At 32.3% G+C, this 25,495-nt stretch overlaps 1 protein-coding gene and 1 long non-coding RNA gene across 2 annotated transcripts in view; one reads left to right on the plus strand and one right to left on the minus strand.

Annotated features, from left to right (window-relative positions):
* Window positions 1–687: 687 nt before the first annotated feature.
* Window positions 688–7,921, minus strand: LOC143075378 (uncharacterized). Its single transcript, XR_012978300.1, has 7 exons — window positions 7,343–7,921; window positions 6,157–6,266; window positions 4,520–5,791; window positions 3,882–3,915; window positions 3,006–3,283; window positions 1,864–1,894; window positions 688–1,127 (listed from the first exon to the last, which is right to left on the minus strand). It is a non-coding gene; the product is annotated as an uncharacterized LOC143075378 (long non-coding RNA).
* A 1,945-nt stretch (window positions 7,922–9,866) lies between these two features.
* LOC143075380 (uncharacterized) overlaps window positions 9,867–25,495 on the plus strand; it is a 29,736-nt gene continuing 14,107 nt past the window's right edge. Inside the window, exons 1-2 of the mRNA XM_076250769.1 lie at window positions 9,867–9,958; window positions 23,905–24,302. Of these exons, the coding sequence (XP_076106884.1) occupies window positions 24,074–24,302 (229 nt within the window). The 5' untranslated portion in view covers window positions 9,867–9,958; window positions 23,905–24,073. The remainder of the gene's footprint in view (window positions 9,959–23,904; window positions 24,303–25,495) is intronic.

Genomic DNA, 25,495 nt, shown 5'->3' on the forward strand with positions numbered 1-25,495 from the left:
CGTCCTTCTTTTGATCTACCGAATAAGACCAATAAACAGCTTTGTACTATCATGAGCAACACAACGGATGCCACATGTGGAGCAGGATCTGCTCACCCTTCCGGAGCACCTTAGATTATTCAAAGTTTTGTGTGGAGTTTGTGTTACTCATTTTTTTGTTTTAGATGTCGTGTTTTGGTGTACGGGTGTTTATATGTTTGTCTTATTTTCAGACATGTTGTCAGTGTTTTTTTGGCATATGAGTTTGAATATCTCTATGGTATCATTTGCTTATCCTTATAAAAATTTTAATTTCGAAAGAAAAGCTCATTCTGTTAATCATCGGACATGTAATTTCAATGGAATTATACCAGAACTTGAAGTAAAACAATATCAAATTAAAATCTAGCAGCTATAAGTTGTTGTTTTTTAATTTATTTAAAAATCATTCTTCAGATATTCACACTTCAGACAAACTTATAATATACTTTTGATTTGTATTAGAGATGTGTCAAGTATGCTTTGCCGTTGGAAAATAAACAAACAAGCAATCAGGAATTACAAAGTATAATCCACGGTATACACAGACTACACTACATCTAACATCCTTTTACTCCACTTAAACAAACCAGACATATATTGAGATCTACAAAAACAAAGATGATGATCATTCATCATAATGACAACTCAAATAGAATCGAGGTACTATTTAAGGTACTAAATATCTTTATTATATATATAGTTATCAAATAAGTTTAATAATTTTTCATCAAGTCAATTTCAGAGAACGAAAGAGAGGCTCTTATCATTTCACTCCAAAGCATTAGCACTATTTTGTTAAGAATCTATAAAACTTTAGTCGTATTCAAGTACAATATTACACGTTGATCCAAATTTGTCGATCCTGTCAAGGGCTTTAATCAATACTAAAACGGTTGGCCTCGGATATTTCATCTGACTCCAATGACGCAAAACCTCTCTGGTCTGTACTAGAAGTTTGTTCTTATGATCCTGTTGAATCCGTTCTATTGTCGGAATATCTACATATAACTCTATAGCAAGCTGCATAATACTGCTTCCTATATGATTGGATAAATCGTGAAGTACGCTGACTGTCGGAACCCTTTTCAGTGTGTCTTCTGATATACCTGCAATATGGTATACGATTTAGATTCTATTCAATACAGGACTCATTTATAGCAGAATTACTACATGTCATATATATTTAAATGAGAAGACATGGTATGATTGTAATTGAAAAAAACTCTAAACCAGAGACGTAGAAATTAACAATTCTAGATCAGCGTACGGCCTTCAACCACGAGCAAAACCCAGAACAAGAGAAAAATATTAAATGCCCCGAAATGAAAAATGTTAAATTATTCACACGAAAACACTTACGGCCTGATCAAAGTACTTAACAATAAACGAAAAAAACAAATATAATATATAGCAGCAAACGGCATCCACTGACATACAGGTTTCTGATTTGGGACAGGCAGAAACATAGTGTTGCAGATTAAAATATGCTTCTGGTGACATTGCATACTACACATATTTTACCTACAGCAAGTGGTTCCCCAAGTACTGACCTAATCACAAATGATACATTGTTGAAGAAGCCTACATATTGCAAAATCAAAGTGTGTTGTTCCAATATAGCAGGGGTTTCAAAGAAAAAGTTAACGCGATTCTTTTTTGCCATACATCATTTTATTTGGAACAGGTTTTAAAAAATTTACATCTCAAATCCGTAACCCCAGTCTAGCACTTTTTGAAAAAAGAATATCTCGAGTTCAAGCATTTTTTTGCAGATGTGTATTGTTTCGAAGTGTAAACAGTTTTTTTAAAATAGTATCAGTAATAGCACAAAATTTAGCTTACCAGGAATGTCTATGATGACATCTCTGAACACCTGAAATATATTTCTATAACAGTTATTAGGATATGTTATTCAGATCCTTGAAAAAAACTGTAATATTTAAAAACTAGATATAGAGTACTCTACCTAGAAATGCATATTTATTTAATATAATTATAGACATTACAACTTTTTGGTAATAAGCAATAGTAAAGATGTATGAAGTTGGCCCCGATTGAAACGTTTAAACTTGCTGCATTTGTTTGCACGTGTCATAAGTCTGGAAATGGGACGGATGATAACAAAGGAACGCTCAAACTCATAAATAGAAGCAAAAACTGACAACGCCATGGCTACAAATAAAAAAGACAAACAGACAAACAATAGTACACATGCCACAACATAGAAAACTAAAGACTAAGCAACACGAACCCAACAAAATACTGGTGGTGATCTCATGTGATCCGGAAGGGTAAGCAGATCCTGCTCCACATGTGGCACCCGTCGTGTTGCTCATGTTTTAACAAATTCGGTAACCTGTTGTTTAGTGGTTGTCATTGTTGATGAGGTTCATCAGTGTTTCTTGTTTCTTGTTTTTTTATACAGATAAGACTGTTGGTTTTCTTGTTTGAATGGTTTTACGCTTGTCATTTTTGGGGGCTTTTATAGCTTGCTGTTCTGTGTGACCCAATGCTCTAAGTCCGTTTTTCGACCTATAGGGTTTTACTTTTATATATGGTGACTTGGATGAAGAGTTGTCGCATTGGCCATGTTGGCGCTCATACCACAAATTCTTGTATCTATAAATGAAATACAGTTACATAAAGAGCATGATAATGTCCTTTTCAATTTGAATTTGCGAAAACAATAATGTTACTCGATAAAGAAATGGTATGTAAAAAAATGAATAAATATCTTATTAGAATTGTAATATATGCGTTTACTATGTTAGAATGGATGTCAATAACATATTTCAAATATTTCTTTAATATTGTACCATCCTTTGGTATACTATGTACATTAATCAAATTTTAAGAAATATGCATCATTATCAGTAAACGATTTAACCACAATTTAATGGATTATAGATTAAAATTCCCCCTGACCCGTTTTTTAAGGGTTTTGTCTTGTCTTTCGAACAATGGACACATGAAGACAAACATACCTGACAAAGTAAATGTTCATTAATTTTTTTGTTTATTAGAACATTTTTCAAATGATCGAAGGTAATATTTCTGCTTTTTTCCCTACATGTCCATAATGCCATGAATTTAAGGTCAATTGAAGGCTGGTGTTGGAACTGGTGCTCGAAATCATTCCATTTTTGAACTGGAAGACCAAGTTCAATTGCATATTCACGACACTCAACGGGCGAGAGTTGTTCCGCCAAACGTCTTACATGTTGTGCGGATGGATACTGCTCCCCTTCTAATCGACCAAGTCCTTAAAAATTGACACAATAGTTACTAGTACATTAAAATACTTGTCCATATTAAAGTTATGTCTCGATAAAATTCAAGCATTTGTTTTTCCTCAGAAAAATATAAATCATGATAACAACTATAGGATAATTTACTAAAAATCTGACAATGATGGTGCGATTAACATTGAAATGGTTTATTATGCTACTAGTGCTCATTCCTACATTTAACGTGCCAATTGCTTAACAACGTTCAGCCTCTGATAACTAACGCATTGCCAAATTGCACAGTAACTTGGTGAAGGCAAAATTTCACCTGTACGCGAGAAAAAAGAAGATGATTTAAAGGAAACAAAGTTAAAAGTGCAGGTGCCTTTTAATAAAAAGTTGCTTTTCGGGTTCATCGGAGTTTAATTTTTGGGTCTTTATGAATTTTCTTAGCGTATTTTTTTTTGGCAATTCTTAACACCAAACAGAAATCCTTTTTCGCAAAAATATTGACAGTTATATTTAGGTGGTGCTTAATTGTTAGCGGACTGTGTATATCGATAAATTCGTTGACGTTACTTTATACTGTTTCGCATCTGTTACTTATTTTAGAAAAGACATAGTCATAACTACCTTTGCAACAGCTTTTACAACGGTCACTTGGTTTCTGAAAATGAAAGTATTGCATCAACTTATCACGAACAAATACAGTTTTCATCAGAAACCAACAACATAATTTTAAAGGGTAGGATGTAGGATGTAGGATAAACAGTAGACAAACAACAGTTTACAACTACACAGAAAACTATGACAGAGCAACACGAAGCTCGTCGACAACAAGTTATAAATAAAGGTGCATCAAAACACGAATAGTTCATGCTTCACAAGTGGCACCCGTCGTGTTAATTATTGCACATCAAGTGTTGTTATACGTCCGATTAGTTGATGTTTTATTTTCATTATCATATTTACATGTAGAAAGTTTCATTATACTCTACCCTTTTTACTAATAAGCATATGAATGTTTCTCAAATAAACGAGTAGTCAATTAAGTGTTATATTTTATATGTAATTTTATCTGCTGTTTTAAAGTTTGCATTTTGATTTGGCTGATTGAAACTAAATCCCATTGCGTCCTTCACCGATCAAGAAATGAAATCTGTGATTTATTACGCGTCCATCAAGGTTTTTTTCTTTGTCATAGTTTTAGGATAGATGCACCTCTGATTTATAAATTAGATATTTTGTGACAACCAGGTATACATATTTACCTTTTCTGAAAACCAAATAGACAAGCATTTAACTTCATGGCGTTGTCTGTGGTTCTTACAAATCCATATAAGTCCATCGGTTGATAATGACATTTCCTGGTGGTTGAAAAAGCACAAATCTGACTTACAAAATACACCAAACTCAATGTTGAATGGTATGACAGAATTAACATTCGCTATGTTTGAATCTTCTGACAACATAGAGTAGAATTCGGAAATTCTTACTATTGCTGCTGTCATACACTCCTGGAGAGAAGATGCAAGAGTTGGATTTATATCTTCTTTTGATTTGGAATGGATGAGTGACACAATTAATCTCTTATTTTTTACTTGGACTGCTACGTCATGATAACTGTCAACCTTTATTACAGCTAGATCACTAAACAACATCCTTGTTTCGGTGTCTCCGTCTTTAAAATTCTTTATATCCCATGATGTAATAAATGAACTTAAAAAACGATATGACAATGCTGGCGGTATTACCTCATCTATAAATGTATAAGCTAGAATGATGCAATTATTTGATTTCCAAAACCTTTTCAGGAACGATGTGTTGTTTCCTGCTGTTATCATACAGGGAATCAGAAATCGAGAAATGTCTTGCATTTGACTATTTACGTCTTCGAGCTTGGTTATAGGAGCAATTATAACATCAAGATGGACAAGAATTTGGAGCATATACTCCTTGTAGGGCAGAATATGTTTGAAATTCTCTTGTTGCCAAAGGAAGTAAATATCATTCCTGTCAATCATTCCAAATTCCTGCAGGTTTCTTAAAATTCTTGAAAATCTCATCCCTATGGGCCAGAACTGCTTCTCAGTAACTATAGACCTGAGAACCTCCACTAAGTATGCTGGTGATATAATGATAAATTCGCGTAAATTTTCTACATCAAAGTACAAGAGTTTTCCTAGCGAATGTTGTACATTCAAAAAGGTTTCAATCTGCCTCTCTGTTAAAACCATTGACTCATTTTTAGAATTTAGGTTTCTAAGTTGATCACGGGAAATAATATTGATTCCTTCCTCTGATTTTTGTGCCAACTGTAACTCCATTGGAATCCATATTGTTGGCATTGGCTCTCCCCATCTTGGATGTTCAGTAGCCCTTTGCATCAATATTTTCTTTAGGCGAAAAATTTCTGGATCCGCTGGATTTGTTGCATCTACATATATCAGTGGTTGGAATTCTAAATGCGGCAAACCAGCATGCGATCCAAACAACATGTGCAGCTCGTCTTCAAGCTGTTTTCTTCGACCGTTCCGAGTCCACTGTAATCAAGATATAGATTGATAGCAAACAAATTATGATATCTATATCTAAAATGTGCAAACAAATCTTCATAAATGTCATGCGTCGAAGGCGCTTTTTCTTGATTTAACTTCATCAGAAACACTCATAGCGGTTTAATTGGAAAGCTAAACATGTTTAAGAACAAAACAGTTGATGTAAATACATGATAAATGTAATTATTTCATAGTATTCCTTGTTTTTCTGGATACACACTCGGATAACATTTAAAAACTGGACAAGTATTAAAAACACATATATATACAAGACATATATACGAAAAAGGCAAAAGAAATGCATTCGTTGCTTTTAAAAGGTTTAACACTTTAAATATAAAATATTTTACCTCAAACCATTTTGAATCTTTATGTGTAGCTACAAATATAATCCTTGGAAATCCGTTATCTGTTCTCTTACAGTATGTCAAAATCGAGTTAACCCAGTGTAGCAGATAAACTGAGCAAATTTAAAATGTTGCATGATAAAATAAGTTCAAGTTTACATTCATTAGGTTATATTTCTTATATTTTTCATTATGTATAAAACACAAATTGTGTTTAATTTCTCAAATACAGAAATATAAAAAAAAAAACTGAATTGAGTTTTAAATTTTCAATTGACATGAATGTGTACCACATGTCAAAATAGTAGGAATGTTCATCACATTAGAGAGGATTTTGCAAGGGGTGTTATCACCATTTCTGTGTTGAATTTGTACTATGTTTTCTTCGTTGTTTTTGTCAAATTTATACTATTTCCTTCTACAATGTTGCCTTTACCTGTTCTCCCGATCTTTATTGAATAATTTTATTTTATAATCTAAGACTTTTGGCTTGAGTAATGTATCAGGATTAAAAAGCTAGCATGCACTTTTTGGTTTTCGAAATGGTTATGAATGACGGTTTGACAAGCTTTATTTTTTAATGAGTTAGCGCATGTCACATATCTACAAATCATAAAAATTGTAACTTGTCAGTTGTCATTACAGAGCAGGTACTGTTGAGGCAAACAAAAGTTTTAGATTATTACTTAATATGGTTTTTTCTGTAAATGTTTTGGGGGACTATTTTTTGCTTTATAGTTTAGATGGTAATTGTACATGTGATGTATCTCTTGCTTTGAGAAAGGTCCCAACAGAGTTAACGACATCTTCATGACACTACACAATTTAAAGGTCATCCTCAATAATTGGTTGATCTATTTTAATGAGTATGTATCTTAACTTACTAATTTCCAGTGTTTCTACCTCAAAAATCTGGTGTAATAGTTTCCAAGGAATATATACACGTTCGGATTATAAATCGCATCATTTAGACAAATCTAAGATAAATAAGTAAGTATAAATGACTAATATGATTTTAATATAATTATAGTTTTACGACCGCGGTGATTCTGAATTCTGAGAAGTGGCAATTTGTAACTTTTATTGTCATGTTTCTTTTGTTGCTGTACATTTGTGTCACTTCTCTCACAAAAGACAACAATTGTTAAAGATAACAATATGATAGAAGTAATAAGAGTAACTATTGTACCTGCAACTGTTGGTTTCCAAAAGTGTCCCGGAAGAAAGTCTAAGTCGGGCATATTTTTGTGCAGGTCAGTAGCGCCATTAAACATCAAAACAAAGATTCCTCTGCTTGTGATAAAAAGTTGGTGAGTCATATAATAATCCTTTTGTCCTCCAAAGTCCCAGATGTCTATAGGTACTACCATCTGCTTGTATTTACCTTCTTCAACTGCTTTGCAAATCAGCTTATGTAACTTGTCATGAGTCATATCGCTTGTTATTTCATTTATCAATTTATATTCTGAATCATCTTTAACGACGATGACACTTTGTTCTTTCTTGATTTTTTGTGCTATTTTTCGGGGACTTGGGTTTTTCTGAATATTTGACTTTTCATAACGGTCCGCTGAAGAATTGTTATCCTTTCGTAGAACTGTTCTAGAATATTTTCTGTCTTTTATTTTGGTGCTGGCTGATCCGTCTGTTTGTGATTGTTGTTTTGTCTTAATGTGAAAGTGCTTGTCTGTGTGTATTGTATTATCAGAAGAAACATTTAAAGTGTCAAAAGATAAGGTCGTTGTTTTACTCGGTTCATCATGTTCTTTAGCCTTATCGTTTGCACTAGCTAAATCGCGAGTATCTCCAGACGATTCTTTATGGTGCAGGTCTTCATGTTAATCGCTCATGTGTAATTTAATACTCTTGTCAACTATTTGCAATGTCTCCGTATTAACTGTATCTTTTATTTCTGGTCCCAATGCATTTTGTTCAACATCGGCTGCAATAATCATACGTTCATACGTAGTCTTCTTTTTGTCATTGGTTTCAGTTGACATCGACATCAGCATGTTTGTCAAAATCTCTGTGATTGCATTACCTATTAAACAAAGAGATTTTGTGACATCAATTTTGGGTATCCAGTCAGAAATCAAAATATCTGAAATATAACTAAGGACAAATATTATTCAACAAATGTATATGTATACTATACATTATTACCTTAATGCAATATATTTTTTAGTTTCCTATGATCTACACTACTATGCAACGTACGATATGCAATTTTTAATAAATAACAATAAGATCTTCATTCTTTCAACATTCGAACGCCACAACTGTATACATTTAATCCACACCATAACACAATATCAACTGATTAATCTTTTTTTGACACAGTCTTTACACTGGTATCTTGATATGGCTGTATATCATTTGTGGTGTGATGTTCGGGATAGGCATACGGCTTTTAGTTTGAACGGGTTATGGAACAGACGGTGGTAAAAATTGCATTGGAACAGGTGGTGATTGTTAATAAATAACCGAAGATTAAACTGGTAGGGGGTGCTCTGCAGAACTAGCGAGTACAATGTTGTTAAAGTTTGTGTATCTGATTTGAACTGCATGTAAATGTCGGATTGTTGTTCACATTGTTGTTTATAGGGAGTCCAGTATAGGATCATTGTAAAGATTTATGGACTTGTGTCAAAACTTGAGGTATGTTCATATTGTTTTGATTTGTCGCCATATTGGAACTTGTTTTATACGGTGGAGTCAAACCTGATTTCGTATTATTACTATTTTTTGCTTCTTTCCTTCAATCAAAAGTCATATAATTCGTTCAATTGTTCATTTAATTTCACCATCAGTACTAATTTGGTTAAGTTGTAGACTTTCAAACACATTTACTTTGGGAGCTATCCCACAGTCAACTTGTTCATTCCGACATATTTATTATAGCGTGCAAGGCTTTAAAGTTGAAGGTTGAACCCGAAGAAATTAAAAAAATTAAAGACCCTCTCTACACGTATACCTTCAAATACAGCTACTAATTGCACACACAAAAGACGAATCTTATAATTTATGATAAGACAGTGTTTGCAAATTTTGTACCTCGAGTGACTCCCCTTTCAATGCTCACAATCTTAAAATACTGCGGATATATCGCTCAGATTTGTGACAGTTGTTTTCCATTCATTTAATATATTTCAGCTTTTAACAAGGATTTTCCCTTTTGTATTTTCCTTCGAGTTCGTTTTTTTTTTATAAAGATAGACAGGGTATTTGTTTTCTCGACTCCTTATCATAACTTTCCTCCTTTCGGATCTTTTCTTCTGCGTACATTTCCTTTCTGCAATACCATACCCCTTGTACATAGGTGTTTCAAATGAGTGATATGTTATAAAATGAATAATATCTATGCCTCACCGAATAATTGTAAAATATTCGTGAGGAATATTCATAAGGTAATTGCTTTTTAATAATGTTACCAAGGAAACATATATACATTGCTATCAGTACTACGTTGTTAAACTTAAGAATCAATTGAAAACCAGGTTAATCAAATCTCAAATCTCTTTTAAGTTTCAATACATTATAAACATTTAAAGCCTAGTTTGTCAACCTCAGTGTTTAGCATATAGTATATCACAACACGTCTATTTAAAATCGTTGACACATACAAAAAAGTTTAAAGAGGTATCTTACACCACGTGACTAATTTGGATTGATTTTTAAAAATGCATGAAGCCGTAACAATCTGTATATAGATAGAACAATAATACATATGGTACAATCACATCATTTGTTTCTCATATCAGACTTGAATTGGAATATATTCTAGACTATACTTAAAAAGATTCGGGTAAGACATATTTTATTCATTTAATATTCCATATATGTGGGTTTGGATGGGGTTAAATGATTAAAGAATAATGCCCTTAAATAATGGAGATTAGAGAATAATGGGCAAAAAAATTGAAGATAAGAGAAATGCGTGGTCTAATTTTTTGAAAATTGGAAAAAAAGGGGTTAATTTTTTGAAGATTAAAGAAAAAAGGGGTGAAAATTAAATGTTTACAGAATAACAGCTTTATTTGTTTATAGGCTGACAACAGATTTACTACGTATTGCGCCACAGCACAGTGTATTGCACAACAGCAAGACATCTTTAGCTGAATATAAATTCAATTCATATAACCAATTTCAAGTTCTTTGACTGGTTCATTCTGGCTATTCCTACATTTTGAATTTTATAGGTAAAAAAGTAAAATTCTAGGTAGGAATAGCCATAATTTTTATGTAAACAATGGGATTATGTAGGATAATGTTGTAACAACACTAGACTAATGAATCAAGGTAAATCCAGGTAAATCTTGTGGAAAATATAGAAAAAGAATAGTTTATATTAGGCAGCAACCATTTGATTTTCTGACTAGTAACACCGGCTAGCTCCACACTAGTGATTTTCTAGGGGGGCCATGGTTTTTTTTTCTGGACAAATTTTTTTTTTCGCGACAAGTCGAAAAGAATTTTTTTCTTTCAATTTTAGTATTTGATATAGTGGCAGCTGAGGGTGAAACAAACATTTTTTTTTCTCAGAATCAAAAACAACTTATTTTTTTCTCCAAAACTGGAAACAAACTTTTTTTCAAAAAAAAACCATAGCCCCCCACATTCCCCCCCCCCCCCCCCCCCCAAAGAAATGGTTGCTGCCTTAGGGCTCCCTATACATGTATATTACAATATTTTGATTAATAATTTCATAGTACATTTTGTATAAATAATATTAAAAAAACAAAATGAATGTATAGGCATAATGTTATTCACAAGCAATTGCAATTATTTAGGTGTAAACATTAATATATACAAGTAAATTAATAATATCAATTGAGATATAAATTAAGTTTTAATGATTATTCTTTAAATCGAAGCACTAAATTTTGATTTGCACTTAACAAAGTACCAAACATACACTCAATTGACATTAATCATAACACTCACACAGTAATGCATTGCACTTATGAATTGAATATACAAGAGACTACAAAGTCTTAATCAATGTAAAGGACATGAAAAGCAAGGTTCACTTATATATGTGCCTGTCCAAAGTCAGGAGCTTGTAATTCAGTGGTGGTAGTTTGTTTATGTTTTACATATTTGTTTTTCGCTCATTTTGTTTTATATAAATAAGGCCGTGAGTTTCCTCGTTTGAATTGTTTTACATTGTCATTTCGGGCCCTTTTACAGCTGACTATGCGGTATGGGCTTTGCTCATTGTTAAAGGCCGTGCGGTGACCTATAATTGTTAATTTCTGTGTCATTTTTGTCTCTTTTGGAGAGTTGTCTCATTGGTAATCATACCATATCTTTTTTTTATTTTATTTTAAAATGCTTTTACCATTTTTTCTTTGAAATAATTTTATTTTCCAGACTATTTTAAATGCTGTAACTTCCTTTTTCTTTGAAATAAGTTTCTAGAAATTCTACTGTATTAAAAAAACACTTAATTTTAATACTTGATTCATAAACAAACAAAAAATCCCATTTTTTACATATTAAAATACTTTTTATTCAATTTCCACATTTAAATTTACTTTTGATCCAATTAGACACTAATGACTAAAACAACATATTTTTGCAAAAACAACATGTAATCCCCCATGTAGGAATAGCCAGAATAGTAAAATACAAAATGTAGGAATAGCCGGAATTATTAATAATTCAAGTTGGGAAGTAACGCGTCGTCTGATTGGCTGACGTTATTTTGTTATCAGCCCATAGAAATAATTTAATATGTGACCTTGACGTCATCAACGCTTTTTTCATTGTTTTCTACGGTTGAAAATGGAATTTAGAATCAAATTATAAGAAATGACTATAATATTTTTTCTGTCTATTCAAAATAACATAAGAAATGTGGTGCACACTGTTAAATAACCCGCTACGCGCGTTATTCAGTGTGACTACATTTGTTCAGAAACCTTTAATATGTCAAATATTTAATTACAATCCAAATTCAGATCCAACTGTTCAGGCTTGGACCTCTGTGGGCGTATTCAGCTGCGCTCTTTTGGTATTATAGGTTAAAAAATAAAAGAGATTCTGAAGAATGGAAATTAGTCATATTGACAGATAGTATTGCCTTTACCTTTGTTAAGGATTTTGATACCGAATAATAATAACAAAATAACGAGCTCAAAGGTCAACTTTAAAAAAGGAAAAGTCTTTAAAAACTGACAAAATCAAACATAATTAACCAAAGAAGCAAATGAAAATACAACTGTCATACATGTATTCCTGACGTGGAAAATCTTTGACAAAAAGAATCTTAACTTGAATCAACTTGGGTATACATTTGTCGCAAAAATGTATGCCAATTGGAATCCTTATATGATCAGTTCAAATCCGTTTGTAAATACTTTTCGAACACGTGAACCTGACTTCTTCAACGATTTCGACCGCAAAGCTAACATTTCTCCAAATATACCGAAAGCCAAGAAAAGTTGAAAAAAGGGGAAAGTCGAAACAAACTGCCAAAATCAAACACTTTTAATCAAGTGAAAAACAAGTATCCTATTTCTGACTCGGTACAGGTAAGTTTAGCACACCAGATTTTTTTTTGCAAGATTAAATGCATTTGACAGGTTGTATTATTCATGCTTGGATTTCATGAAATCCTTTTAACAAAATGAATGGAAATTGGGAATGTGTCAAAGAGACAACAACTCGACAAAAGAGCAAGGGCACAAATGGGTCATCAACACATCGAAGAAATCGTAAAATGTGGCTATGCATATGATTGCAATTACAAAGGAGTAGGTCCAGTAAGACACCTTTTTGGCCCCAAAATATAGCAGTTTTACAAAATTGTTAAAATGTAAACTTTTAGTTATTTATTGGATAGTAGAATGGTGCTGCTACATAAATATGGGCTGTTTTTTTACAATACAATGCACATATATTGGGTACTAGCACCATTAAGTCATGCTAAATTACTGAAATCTTAACAAAAATTACTTAAATTTTAGACGGTTTCCGTGTAAAACGAAAGTGGCCGCATTCGTGTTCATCCAAAATATTGAAATGGAAGTTGTATTTAATGATAATACATAACATATATAAAGATTGAGGATGAACACGGATGCGGCCACTTTCGTTTTTGACAAAAACCATCTGAAAAGTGACATTTTTTCGCAAATTTGGTAGATTTTTCATATTTGAGCTTTAATCGGATCGTTTTTAATGACTAATAAAGTTAAAATCTTTCACAAAAATTAATAGAATTATATGAAATAGACACTTAAGTGTTTAAAAAGTGGTCAAAATCTTTCGTCAGATAAAACTGAAATTTGAGGCCAAAATCGGTCCTTACCGGACCTACTCCTTTATGCTTGGACTTATTTTGTGATATTGTCTGCCCCGTCCGAAGACTAAAACAGTTACTAGAACGATTATGTCTATGTTACATTGCGAACAGGACAAAATCAGGAATTGCGAATTATCTGCGGCCGAGCAGACACAGACGATTTTGTGCCACAAACATTTGTGTGTCTTAGTTTCAAAGGATATGTCTAAATAGTTTATTCTAAATATATAACGTTTAATTATTAATAATTTAAGTTGGGATGTAACGCGTCTAATAAATATTACAGTCATTCCTTAATGAGTTTAGTTGCCTATCAACAATATTTTGAAATAAAAAAAATATACAACAAATACTTAAATTTCTTAGATAATTAACACTTCATAGTTAAATTGAGTATAGTGCAGTCTGTCTCCTCCTTTAAATGACATATACTAATCTGTGGCTCTTCTACGCCGCTCCATAAAAACAAATGATATTTTACTTTTTGTGCTGACATGAATTATCATTGATATTGTTATATTTATAAATTGTCTGTTAACAAAATTTTTTGAATTTTTTGAAATACTAAGGCTTTTCTCCCTCAGGCATAGATTACATTAGTTGCATTTGGCAACACTTTTAGGAATTTTGGATCTCTATGCTCTTCAACTTTGTACTTTATTTGGCTATTTAACATTTTTTGGATTCGAGCGTCACTGATGAGTCTTTTGTAGACGAAACGCGCGTCTGGTGTATATATAAAACTTAGTCCTGGTATCTATGATGAGTTTATCGTATAGAGAAAGGTCGAAATTAAAAAGCACCGACTTGAATGTGTCAGGGTCGAGGATGGGTTTTTTTTTTGTTTTGTTAAATTTTGATTTAGAAAATATATATCAGGTGTGAAAGGTAAAATAAAAATTCCGAACTCCGAAAAAAAAAATTGAAACGGAATGTCCCAAAGGTTTTCATATTTGGTCAAACACATTAATCAGAAAATTTAAACAATTATATGTATCAAGGATAGGTGTCACACATTGCACGCATGATCAGATATGAAAACAAACGATCATGTTTTAACGTTAACAACACGATACAAATAAATGTTTAAATGAACAAACACACATATATGCTAGGACAAGATTGTGGATCAACTACAAGAAACTAATTATTGAATTAAACGTGTATAACGACTGATATTCTTATTTGATGTTTAGTTAGTCTTGTGTTCATAAAAGATTTAAACATTTTTATACGTGAACCGGACAATTATTTTAAGAATATGAATTTTAATCGTTACATAACGTTAAGAAGAGCTTATATTAGACTTCATTTTTGATGCTATGCCTGAATATACGCGAGCTGTGCCAAAGGTCTGGTAGTTGCATCCAGTTGAATTATTTATTTACATTTACGAAGTCACTGAGACGGGTAGATGCAGTAGTTGTACCAAAGTTCAAATTAGCGTGCAATACGATGACTGTTGATTCTTACTTTATCTACCGGTTACTAAAATTCCTTTCAAGGATTTGGCTATACTTATGCTCTTCATCTTTTATATTAAGCTTTGGATTTCAAATATTTAGGCCACGAGCATCACTGAAGAGACATGTATTGTCGAAATGCGCATCTGGTGCAAGAAAATTGGTACCGTTAATTTTATTACTACCACTGGGTCGATGCCTCTGCTTGTGGACTATTAGTCCCCGAGGGTATCACCAGCCCAGTAACAAGTACTTCGGTACTGGCATGAAAATACGGATTTTTTTGTGTTATTTTTTGCTGTTAGAAAATATAAGAAATTATTATAAATTAAGGAATGTATCTCCCTCATGCAAAGCTCTGATTCCTTTCAAGGATTTGGCTATACTTTTTGGACCTTTTGGATTATAGCTCTTCATCTTTTATATAAGCTTTGGATTTCAAATTTTTTGGCCACGAGCATCACTGGAGAGACATGTATTGTCGAAACGCGCATCTGGTGCAAGAAAATTGGTACCGTTAATTTTATTACTACCACATGGTCGATGCCTCTGCTGGTGGACTATAAGTCCCCGAGGGTATCACCAGCCCAGTAGCCAGTACTTCGGTACTGGCATGAAAATACGGATGTTTTGTGTTATTTAAATTTGCTGTTACAAAATATAAGAAATTATTATAAATTAAGGAATGTATCTTCCTCATGCAAAGCTCTGATTTCTTTCAAGGATTTGGCTATCTTTTTTGGACCTTTTGGATTATATCTCTTCATCGTTTATATATTAAGCTTTGGATTTCAAATATTTTGACCACGAGCATCACTCAAGAGACATGTATTGTCGAAATGCACATCTGGTGCAAGAAAATTGGTACCGTTAATTTTATTACTACCACTGGGTCGATGCCTCTGCTGGTGGACTATTAGTCCCCGAGGGTATCACCAGCCCAGTAGCCAGTACTTTGGTACTGGCATGCAAATACGGATTGTTTTGTGTTATTTAAATTTGCTGTTACAAAATATAAAAAATTATCATAAATTAAGGAATGTATCTCCCTCATGCAAAGCTCTGATTCCTTTCAAGGATTTGGCTATACTTTTTGGACCTTTTAGATTATAGCTCTTCATTTTTTATGTAAGCTTTTGATTTCAAATATTTAGGCCACGAGCATCACTCAAGAGACATGTATTGTCGAAACGCGCATCTGGTTCAAGAAAATTGGTAACGTTAATTTTATTACTACCACTGGGTCGATGCCTCTGCTGGTGGACTATTAGTCCCCGAGGGTATCACCAGCCCAGTAGCCAGTACTTCTGTACTGGCATGAAAATACGGATGTTTTGTGTTATTTAAGTTTGCTGTTACAAAATATAAGAAATTATTATAGATTAAGGAATGTATCTCCCTCATGCAAAGCTCTAATTCCTTTCAAGGATTTGGCTATACTTTTTGGACCTTTTGGATTATAGCTCTTCATCTTATATACTATATATAGTATAAGCTTTGGATTTCAAATATTTTGGCCACGAGCATCACTGAAGAGACATGTATTGTCGAAATGCGCATCTGGTGCAAGAAAATTGGTACCGTTAATTTTATTATAGGCTGTTTAAAGATTCCAAATAATTAACACCTTTCAAATACCCAACATTCTTGTACATTGAGAACAAAAGTTGAAGCTGTATAAAATGAGAAAAATAGATGTTTACATGAGGTTAGCTCAACTTGGAGACCCGGAAGATACTCTTTATAATTACTGAGTTGAATCCCATAGTTTATAGTTAATTCCCGTTAGTTCAACATGGAGACCCAAAAGATACTCTTTATAATTACTGGGATGAACCCCGTAGTTAAAAGTTAATTCCCTTTAGTTCAACTTTTAAAGATTTTAGATTTCTGGTTTCTGGTTTCTGAACATTAATAGATCTGATTGTCCCACATTAATAGTTATCAAAGGTACCAGGATTATAATTTAGTACACCAGACGCGCGTTTCGTCTACATAAGACTCATCAGTGACGCTCATATCAAAATATTTATAAAGCCAAACAAGTACAAAGTTGAAGAGCATTGAGGATCCAAAATTCCAAAAAGTTGTGCCAAATACATTGAAGGTAATCTATGCCTGGGTTAAGAAAATCCTAAGTTTTTCGAAAAATTCAAAGTTTTGTAAACAGGAAATTTATAAAAATGACCACATTATTGATATTCATGTCAACACCGAAGTGTTGACTACTGGGCTGGTGATACCCTCGGGGACGAAACGTCCACCAGCAGTGGCATCGACCCAGTGGTGTAAATAGTTATCAAAGGTACCAGGATTATAATTTAGTACGCCAGACGCGCGTTTCGTCTACATAAGACTCATCAGTGACGCTCATATCAAAATATTTATAAGGCCAAACAAGTACAAAGTTGAAGAGCATTGAGGATTCAAAATTCCAAAAAGTTGTGCCAAATACATCTAAGGTAATCTATGCCTGGGTTAAGAAAATCCTTAGTTTTTCGAAAAATTCAAAGTTTTGTAAACAGGAAATTTATAAAAATGACCACATTATTGATATTAATGTCAACACCGATTGACCCACATTAGAAGTTCTGATTGTCCCACATTAAAAGTTGTGATTGTCCTACATTGGAAGTTCTGATTGTCCCACATTAAAAGTTCTGATTGTCCCAAATTGAAAGTGTTCATTGTCCTGCATTAGGAGTTCTGATTGTCCAATATAAAAAGTCATGATTGCCTTACTTTAGGAGTTCTAATTGTACAAGTTCTGGATGTCCCACATTAAAAGTTCTGATTGTTCAACATTTAAATTTGAATTTTTTTAAATAATCAATATAATTTGTTGTTTATTCTGCAATATCAAATTTACAATTAATCATTGCATGAGCATATAAGTAGTTGATTTTAGTTGTATAAATGTATACACAACAGTGAATAAATACAGTTGAAATGCACTTACGATTAAACAAAATAGTGAATAGATTATAAAATATGTCGATAATCCCAATATGTATAACCCAAATTAATGAGAGAATAAAAAATCGCAAGCTACCGAATATTTATATGTACAAGTTATATTGAATTGTTAAACACACTAACACATTTGTTTTGCTTTTGGGAGCTCTCGTACTGGAAGTTTTAAAGACTAATTTGAAATTAAAAATAAAAACAATTAAGATATACATCTTTCATGGCATGATGTATGCTTCTTTCAACATGGGTGGGCATAACATACATCAATATATTTATACCGAGCGAAAGTGAGATGTAACATGTTGACAAATATAAAGCGTATACATGTTAAAACTAGTATAGAGCATGAAATGATCACATGTTTTCGATTCTAATAGTAAAATTTAAATGGCACAGAATTTACCACCTATAGGTCACCGTACGGCCTTCAACAATGAGCAAAGCCCATACCAATAAGTTAGCTATAAAAGGCCTCGATATAACAATTGTAATATTTTGCGTATTCAATTATTATGATGTGTTTATTTAACTACTGATTACTGAATATGGTGCTGCAAGTCTGTAAATTAAGTGTATTACTACAGGATTCGCATAAACCTAAATTTGTCGATCATCCAGGTAAATGAGTTTCATTATAAAGTAAAATGATAACAATACCGAACTCCAAGGAAAATCTAAAACAGTCACTGTTACAGAAAATCCTGCATTAAATGAAAATTATATCAGTAACACAGGCGAGACATATCAGCGTATGCGCTCATGTCCATTTAAATCCTTTTGTTTGCCTTGTAAGGTCATGCCTTAAAAATTAAACATGGTTTTGTTTTACAATTTTTTAGTATTGTTGTGCGTGTTGGGATTCAACTAGCTTTGTGAATTTATAGGAACTAAAAATGATAACATGACGTTAAAAACAACGTTGATGAAATTGCTAATTGGATTATAATGGTCATAATAATTCAAATTAAAATTTGCATATATATTAACCATACAGTTACAGTCCGGTCACATTTTATATCATATTTATGCAAGAAGTTCAAAATTAATGAAACATTTCTTACTATTAACATAATCACTAAGACGATATCTTTATATCCTTAATGTTACAATTTTAGCACAGGCACTTGTCTCAGAAAAAAATTCCTATACATCTTAATATGTTATATGTAGGTATATAAGGAAAAAAATCTGAGACAAGTGCCTGTGAAATTTAGCATTAAATCAATTATTTTCATCTCTCAATTAAGAAATTGACTTCCGCTTTTATTTGGCCTCTAAATCTGAATACCCAGAAATGTAGTTTCAATAATTCAGATGTATTTTTAATATGCCCTTAGAGCATATACCAATTAATATCGCATGAAATCTATCAGTATGCTTGCTATTCAAGACAATTGATATTATGTACGGACACAGCATAAAAACACATAACGAAATAACGATATAAAATATATATATATATATATATAAAAGATATACGATAAAACACAGAGATTACTGATCCTATAGTACTTGCAGTAGAAAATTTAAGCCACAAAATGACTATAATTTAAATATTTTTTTCCAAGAATAAGTACACATTTGACATAATGTAGTGTATCAACTCTGATCAAGTAATGGAACAATTACGTACATATGATTTCTCGTCTATGTCAATACACAGATGTATACAATGGTATATGTATGTTTATCTTATTTTCATTCTATTTTCACATTTCTCGATCGGCGTTACAAAACTATTTTGTATCTCTAAATAAATTCAATTATGATGTCAAATGTTCTGAGTCTCTTCGGAAGTTCCTACTGTGACGTCACATATAAAGAACACAACGTTTCGTTTAAGCGTTTGACGTATCAAATTATAAGCCTGATACCTTCGATAACTAATCAAAAATAGAATTCAACTCCTGAGAGTGAAGAAATTTCAGGACACACTTGATGAGGTGTTTTTCTTTTTTAAAACTCCAGCAAATGATAAATTATAAACTTGAAATATATCAGATAAGAGCAAAACAGAGAAAGTAGATGTCAAGGGAGCATTTTTAGATCATAACACTATGGCAATACAATTAAAACGATGAAAAGACAAACAACAACACATCTAAAGACTTATAAACATGAAGCCCTAAAACATCAGGGGTGAACTTAGGACTTCGTAAAAGCAAGTTAGACCCGCTTGATATGCGGTCTTCTGTGTGTTTTTAAACCAATTAAACATTTAGGGTTTGTTGTTCAACTTGTCGTTAAACTAGTATCTGTGTAATGGTTACATTTCGTGGATTTCGTGGGAACAAGTGAAAAAGAATCCAATTCTTCCAGGTATAACACATTTTCTTTACGCTTGTACGTAAACTTTGGCAAAACCACGAAATTATATATTCAAGAAAACGCTAATTAAAACTTGGTTTCCTCGTTTATAAATGAATCCACAGTCAAATATGATTTATACAATTTATACGGTACAGGTAATAAGATGATTTGTTAGAACAACGATACAATAGTTTTGTTCAACTTATTTTAATCACTGTAGTACGTACTCATATTATTATTTAATCGTTATTTACTTCTGGTAATTTTCCAGTTATTCTCAAAACGTGTTGTAATTGAGGCTCTCCAACTTTAGATATGGTATTTTTCTAAGATCCCAAGTATGATTCAAAATCTGATTTCTTCAAATGCATTTTTACAAAGATACATTACAATATTCTGTTTGAAGAGTTTAAAGGTCAATTTTGCTTAATTGAAAAATCATTACTGTAAGTTCATTTTGTGAAGAAATGCTGCGTTTGAATCAATAAAGCCGATATCATCTGTGAAACGGATATTCCTTAACAGGCAACCAACTCGTGATGGCGTCCGTAAAATTTACGAAGGGATGATTTTCAACCTCACCATTTGGAACTCTTGGTTTAATAATTCCATGTGAGCAGCTTCATTCTTACAAGGAAATCATGATAGGAAATATAAGTACGGAATATCATATCAATTGGGAGATATATACTCCGTATACGGGCGCTACCGCAATGTTGTTACATAGAAACGGAAAGTTCACAATAGGGAAGCTGAAATCATCTCTTTTGTCGTAAATTTTTTTTCAACCGACCCCAATTGTCAATTTCTAGATGTAAGTCAAGATACGAGGAAGACTTTACTGCATCTGTTGTATCCTGTATATCCAGTTTGATGGAATAGATACGTTCAACATAGTCACCAAATGTTGAATTATTTAGTGAGAGAACATCATCTTTATAGCGGAGGATAAAGTTAAAGGATATTGCTTACTTGTTTTTTCTCTTCCAAAAAAAAGTTCCTGTATGAAGTCAGCGTCATAAAAATAAAGAACCATGTCGACAAAAAGTGAGGCACAATCGGTTCGCATTGGGATGCCGATATATTGTTGAAAAACTTATCCTGCAAACATAACAAATATGTTGTCAATAAAGAAATCAAGGATCTTGATAATGTCAGTTTCACAGAATTTTCTTGTTTGAATCAAAGTGACTCTTTGAAAGGTAGGACTGAACCGTCCCTAGGACAGGATTCTTGAATCTACGTTGGCCGTTCCTTTTATGAAACAAAGCAATATCAACTCTTTCAATTTGTCTTTAAGTTTAATTTTGAATGGGGAATACATATGTAAAGTGGAGAAAAGTGCAATGTTTTTTTTAACTATTGCAAGATGAGAGAGTCTTTAATTGTATTTTGTCTAAAAGATCTTTGATTCTTTTTAGTATCCACATTTGATTTACGCCATCTCTAAATTAGGGAGTTTCACAATAACTTTGAAGCCCTGCTTTGATTGCAGAGAAAAGAGATGTTAATAATTTAGAAAGAGATTTCGTGGACCACTTGGAAGACCCAGCAATATACTGTTGTTTGTAAAAACAATAATAAAGTTAAAGTATCCTATATAGTGATGGAAGATCTAGATCTTCCTCTTTGGTTGAAATTCTAAAGGAACATAGAACAGACCAAGATATCCTCATTAGTAGGTGTCGTAAGTGTATATGTTGAGATTCTAGGTGAATTGTCAGCACCTAATTAATTCATTTTTCAAGCAGTTTATGTAATGGGATTTACACATGAAAACGATGTTGTTTGGGGCTTAATCTGCTGGGACAACAACATACTTGTCATGGAGCTAGGACAAGTGTCTTGCAACATTTGGGTCTTAAAAGATTGACGAATCATGTGTATTGATAGGCCCCTTCAGTTTCTTTATTCTAATTTGTGTCAACGAACTCGCAGCCTTAATAAATTCGGAAAGAGTATCTTGGTCTCCTTCTATTAAGTGTTAGTTTTTTAAATTGTTTAGCCTCGACGATTACTGATGTGATATTATTTCTGTAGTATTAGTTACATAGTGTGTTAGTGACCTACTATGATATATACAGGGTCAGTAAATTCCATAAAGGGTGAAAGCGAAGCCCGAACCCCATATGGAATTAACCGACCCTGTATTACCATATTAGGTCACTAGCACACTATGTAACGAGTTTATCTTACCGACTATCTTTATTTGCTGAATTTAGACTCAAATTGCCTTATTTGCTTTTATATCACATCTTGTATCTGTATTAAAGTGTTTAAGTGTTCAATTTTAAGAACCTTCTTCAATTGGTCTGCACTAAAAAAAAATGTAAACGATAAATATCTATTATCAATAACCTCGATATAACAATATTAAGAAGAACTTTCAATACTTTTAAATAATCAAACAGTGCCTAAGTCGTAAATCCACTGCTAACCGTGTATTGAAATAAGCCCCGCCTACCTACTAACCTGATATTGAATATCCACGGTCTCCACGAGGTCGCTTTTAACCAATCATATTCCTAGAAATGTAAAGGAGGTAAGATAAAAGCGCATCTGGTGCAGTAGATACACTGTATAATATGGAGAAAAAAAAACAACTGTTGTATAACAAATTTAAACAAATAGATGTTTGAGATATATTTCATTTCGTACCATGGCTTCATAATTTTAATCTTGAATAACACCATTTGAAATTTGATATCATGCCACCTTTACATTACTGTATATCGTGTGTTTCAAAATTAGAATTTAAACTTCTTTTTTAAGATTAATAACCCGTGTTCAATAACAAAATATCTGTATAACCATTTTTTCTTTGTTTTCTTAGGTTTAATATTATTGTTATCTATACACGTATATACGTGACATGTTCACGCAGGTATTTTGTTTATATTATAGGCTCCTACGTCGTTCGGGTTAATAAGGGTCACCTGAGCTGTGCAGATCAAATTCTATATACCGACTTGCTTGGTCAATTACTATAACATAAATTTATATTTCAATTGGTATCATTTACAAATGTACTTTTATTGTTTTTTTCACCTAAATAATTTCAAATGCTTGTCAATTACATTGAGCCTATAAATTCATATTGTGTTTTTAAATATTATTTACGAAAAATTTTTGATTATTTTATATATAAAATATTGAAATATAGTTAAGTGTTGTTACAACATAATCCTACATACTCCCATTGTTTACATACAAATTCTGGGAACTCCTACTTAAAATTTTACTATTTTACCCATAAAATTCAAAATGAAGGAAAAGCCAGAATAAACCGACATTACCTTCGTTTAGAATGTCAGTACCATTGAGAATGTTTTGTATATTAATTAAGTTTATTAAGCCCGATGTATTTTGTTTCATTTTGTATTTTCGTCACTAATTACATTAAAACAATTGTTTTAAATTTGTTTGATGTGTGTTGGGCTTTTGATTATGCCATTTAAAACAAAGGACATTTCGAATATCCCTCGGCGTTTGATATTTTTGATATTTTACTTTTTTCTTGACACTCATACAGATAAGAAATGAAAATATGAATTTTTCGAAGTTTAGTGAATCAAGTCAATAACTATTTAGAATATGCATGAAATATTTACGACTGAACGGTATGCTTGTGACTCTCGATCATTCACTTTTTCAGAGACAATTATTTACTGTGATGATCTTATTTTGTTCTTCCAGGGCACTATAAATTCTAAGTGGACTAGTTGTAGACATGGAGGAAGATATTGATACCAACATAACCATCTGCTTTAGTTCTAAAAACATATGACTCTACCTTTGATAATAGTCTATTATGATACCAATATATAAGTAACTATAAATGTGACATATTCAAAAGCTTACCAAGATGGCATCTAGTAGTGCTCTCACACCAGAAGAGGAAAACTATGTACGGATGGCTTTGTTACTTACGGGAATTTCTCCACGTGCAGTTCGTGTCCTGTTTGATAAAGAATTTCCTCTAGCATCTTTAAGTTTGACAGTAAATGATAAGAAAGTGAAACAAAAGCTGAATGACTTGAGCAGAAAACGAGTTATTAACAATGCACAGTGGAGTCTCCTGTTTCCTACCAGTGGTAAGTAAATCTAACTAAATAGCGGTAAACAGGTACACTGACATTATTTACCGTGTATTATTGGGTTTTATTTCTACCATTCATCCAATAGTGTGGATCACAATTAAACGTGGGAGAAAGGGGAGAGGGACATCTCAATTAGAATGATCATGTATGGATCTTTTAAAAACTTTAAAAATATATATTATGTAAATGGCTATTGTGCCAAGTTAATGAAAGACACCCGCACTACCTGAAAGGTTGGAATAGTATAATATATATATATATATATATATATATATATATATATATATATATATATATATATATATATATATATATATATTGCTAAAAGCTAGTGCAAAGACAATACCAACTATTAAAAAATCATGTATAATTAATTCCATATGTAATATTGTCCTGAAGACGCCACGCTTGTTGGCAAACATGTCGACCGGACTAAACTCTTACCATGTAGTACTTGATGAGTGATGTTGTCTTCATTATGGTTTAAAAATTAACATATGAAAGATATTTTTGACAACATTAAAGTGCTGACTACTGGGCAGGTGAAACATCTGGTGATGAAATGTGCAATAGCAATAGGGCAAAATTTGGAGTAATTTGCTAATTTGCATAGCGACCATTTTGCCTTATCATGACGGCAGCCATTAAAAGAAGGATTATATAACCCCTTAATTAAAAATGCCAATATGTCGAATAATTAATTTGTTTGCATATAGGTGCATTGTACATGTTTTTAGGCTTCTGTCCGTGTACAAATGGACATTGTTTTCTCTGAAATCTTTCGGTCCTTTTAGTTTATAAATCAGAAGCGTTAGCATAGTATAATTGCTATATAAGATCAAATTAAATGACGGAAAATCGTAAAATGGCAAGATTCATAACAGAAATACATATGCAAGAAGATATTGTTCATGATTTGTTCGCATATAGGGAAACACCTTGTATGTTGAATTTTAAAGTTAAATAACCTTCTTTTTTTAGTATTCAGCCAAATTCTTTTCAGACCTGATGATTCAACCTTCTCATTTTGTAAATAGTCAAATTTTGTGCATTTTCCTTTAGAACTACACAGCATTTTTTGAAAATATCCGCCAAAGGAAGTTTTTAAAGATACATTAGTTTTAGATACATGACGGAAAAGGACTGGATTATTTGCAAATCTGAAATAAATTATATTTTTAGTCTTA

This window comes from Mytilus galloprovincialis, chromosome 5, assembly GCF_965363235.1.
Source record: "Mytilus galloprovincialis chromosome 5, xbMytGall1.hap1.1, whole genome shotgun sequence".
In the NCBI taxonomy this organism is placed as follows: domain Eukaryota; kingdom Metazoa; phylum Mollusca; class Bivalvia; order Mytilida; family Mytilidae; genus Mytilus; species Mytilus galloprovincialis.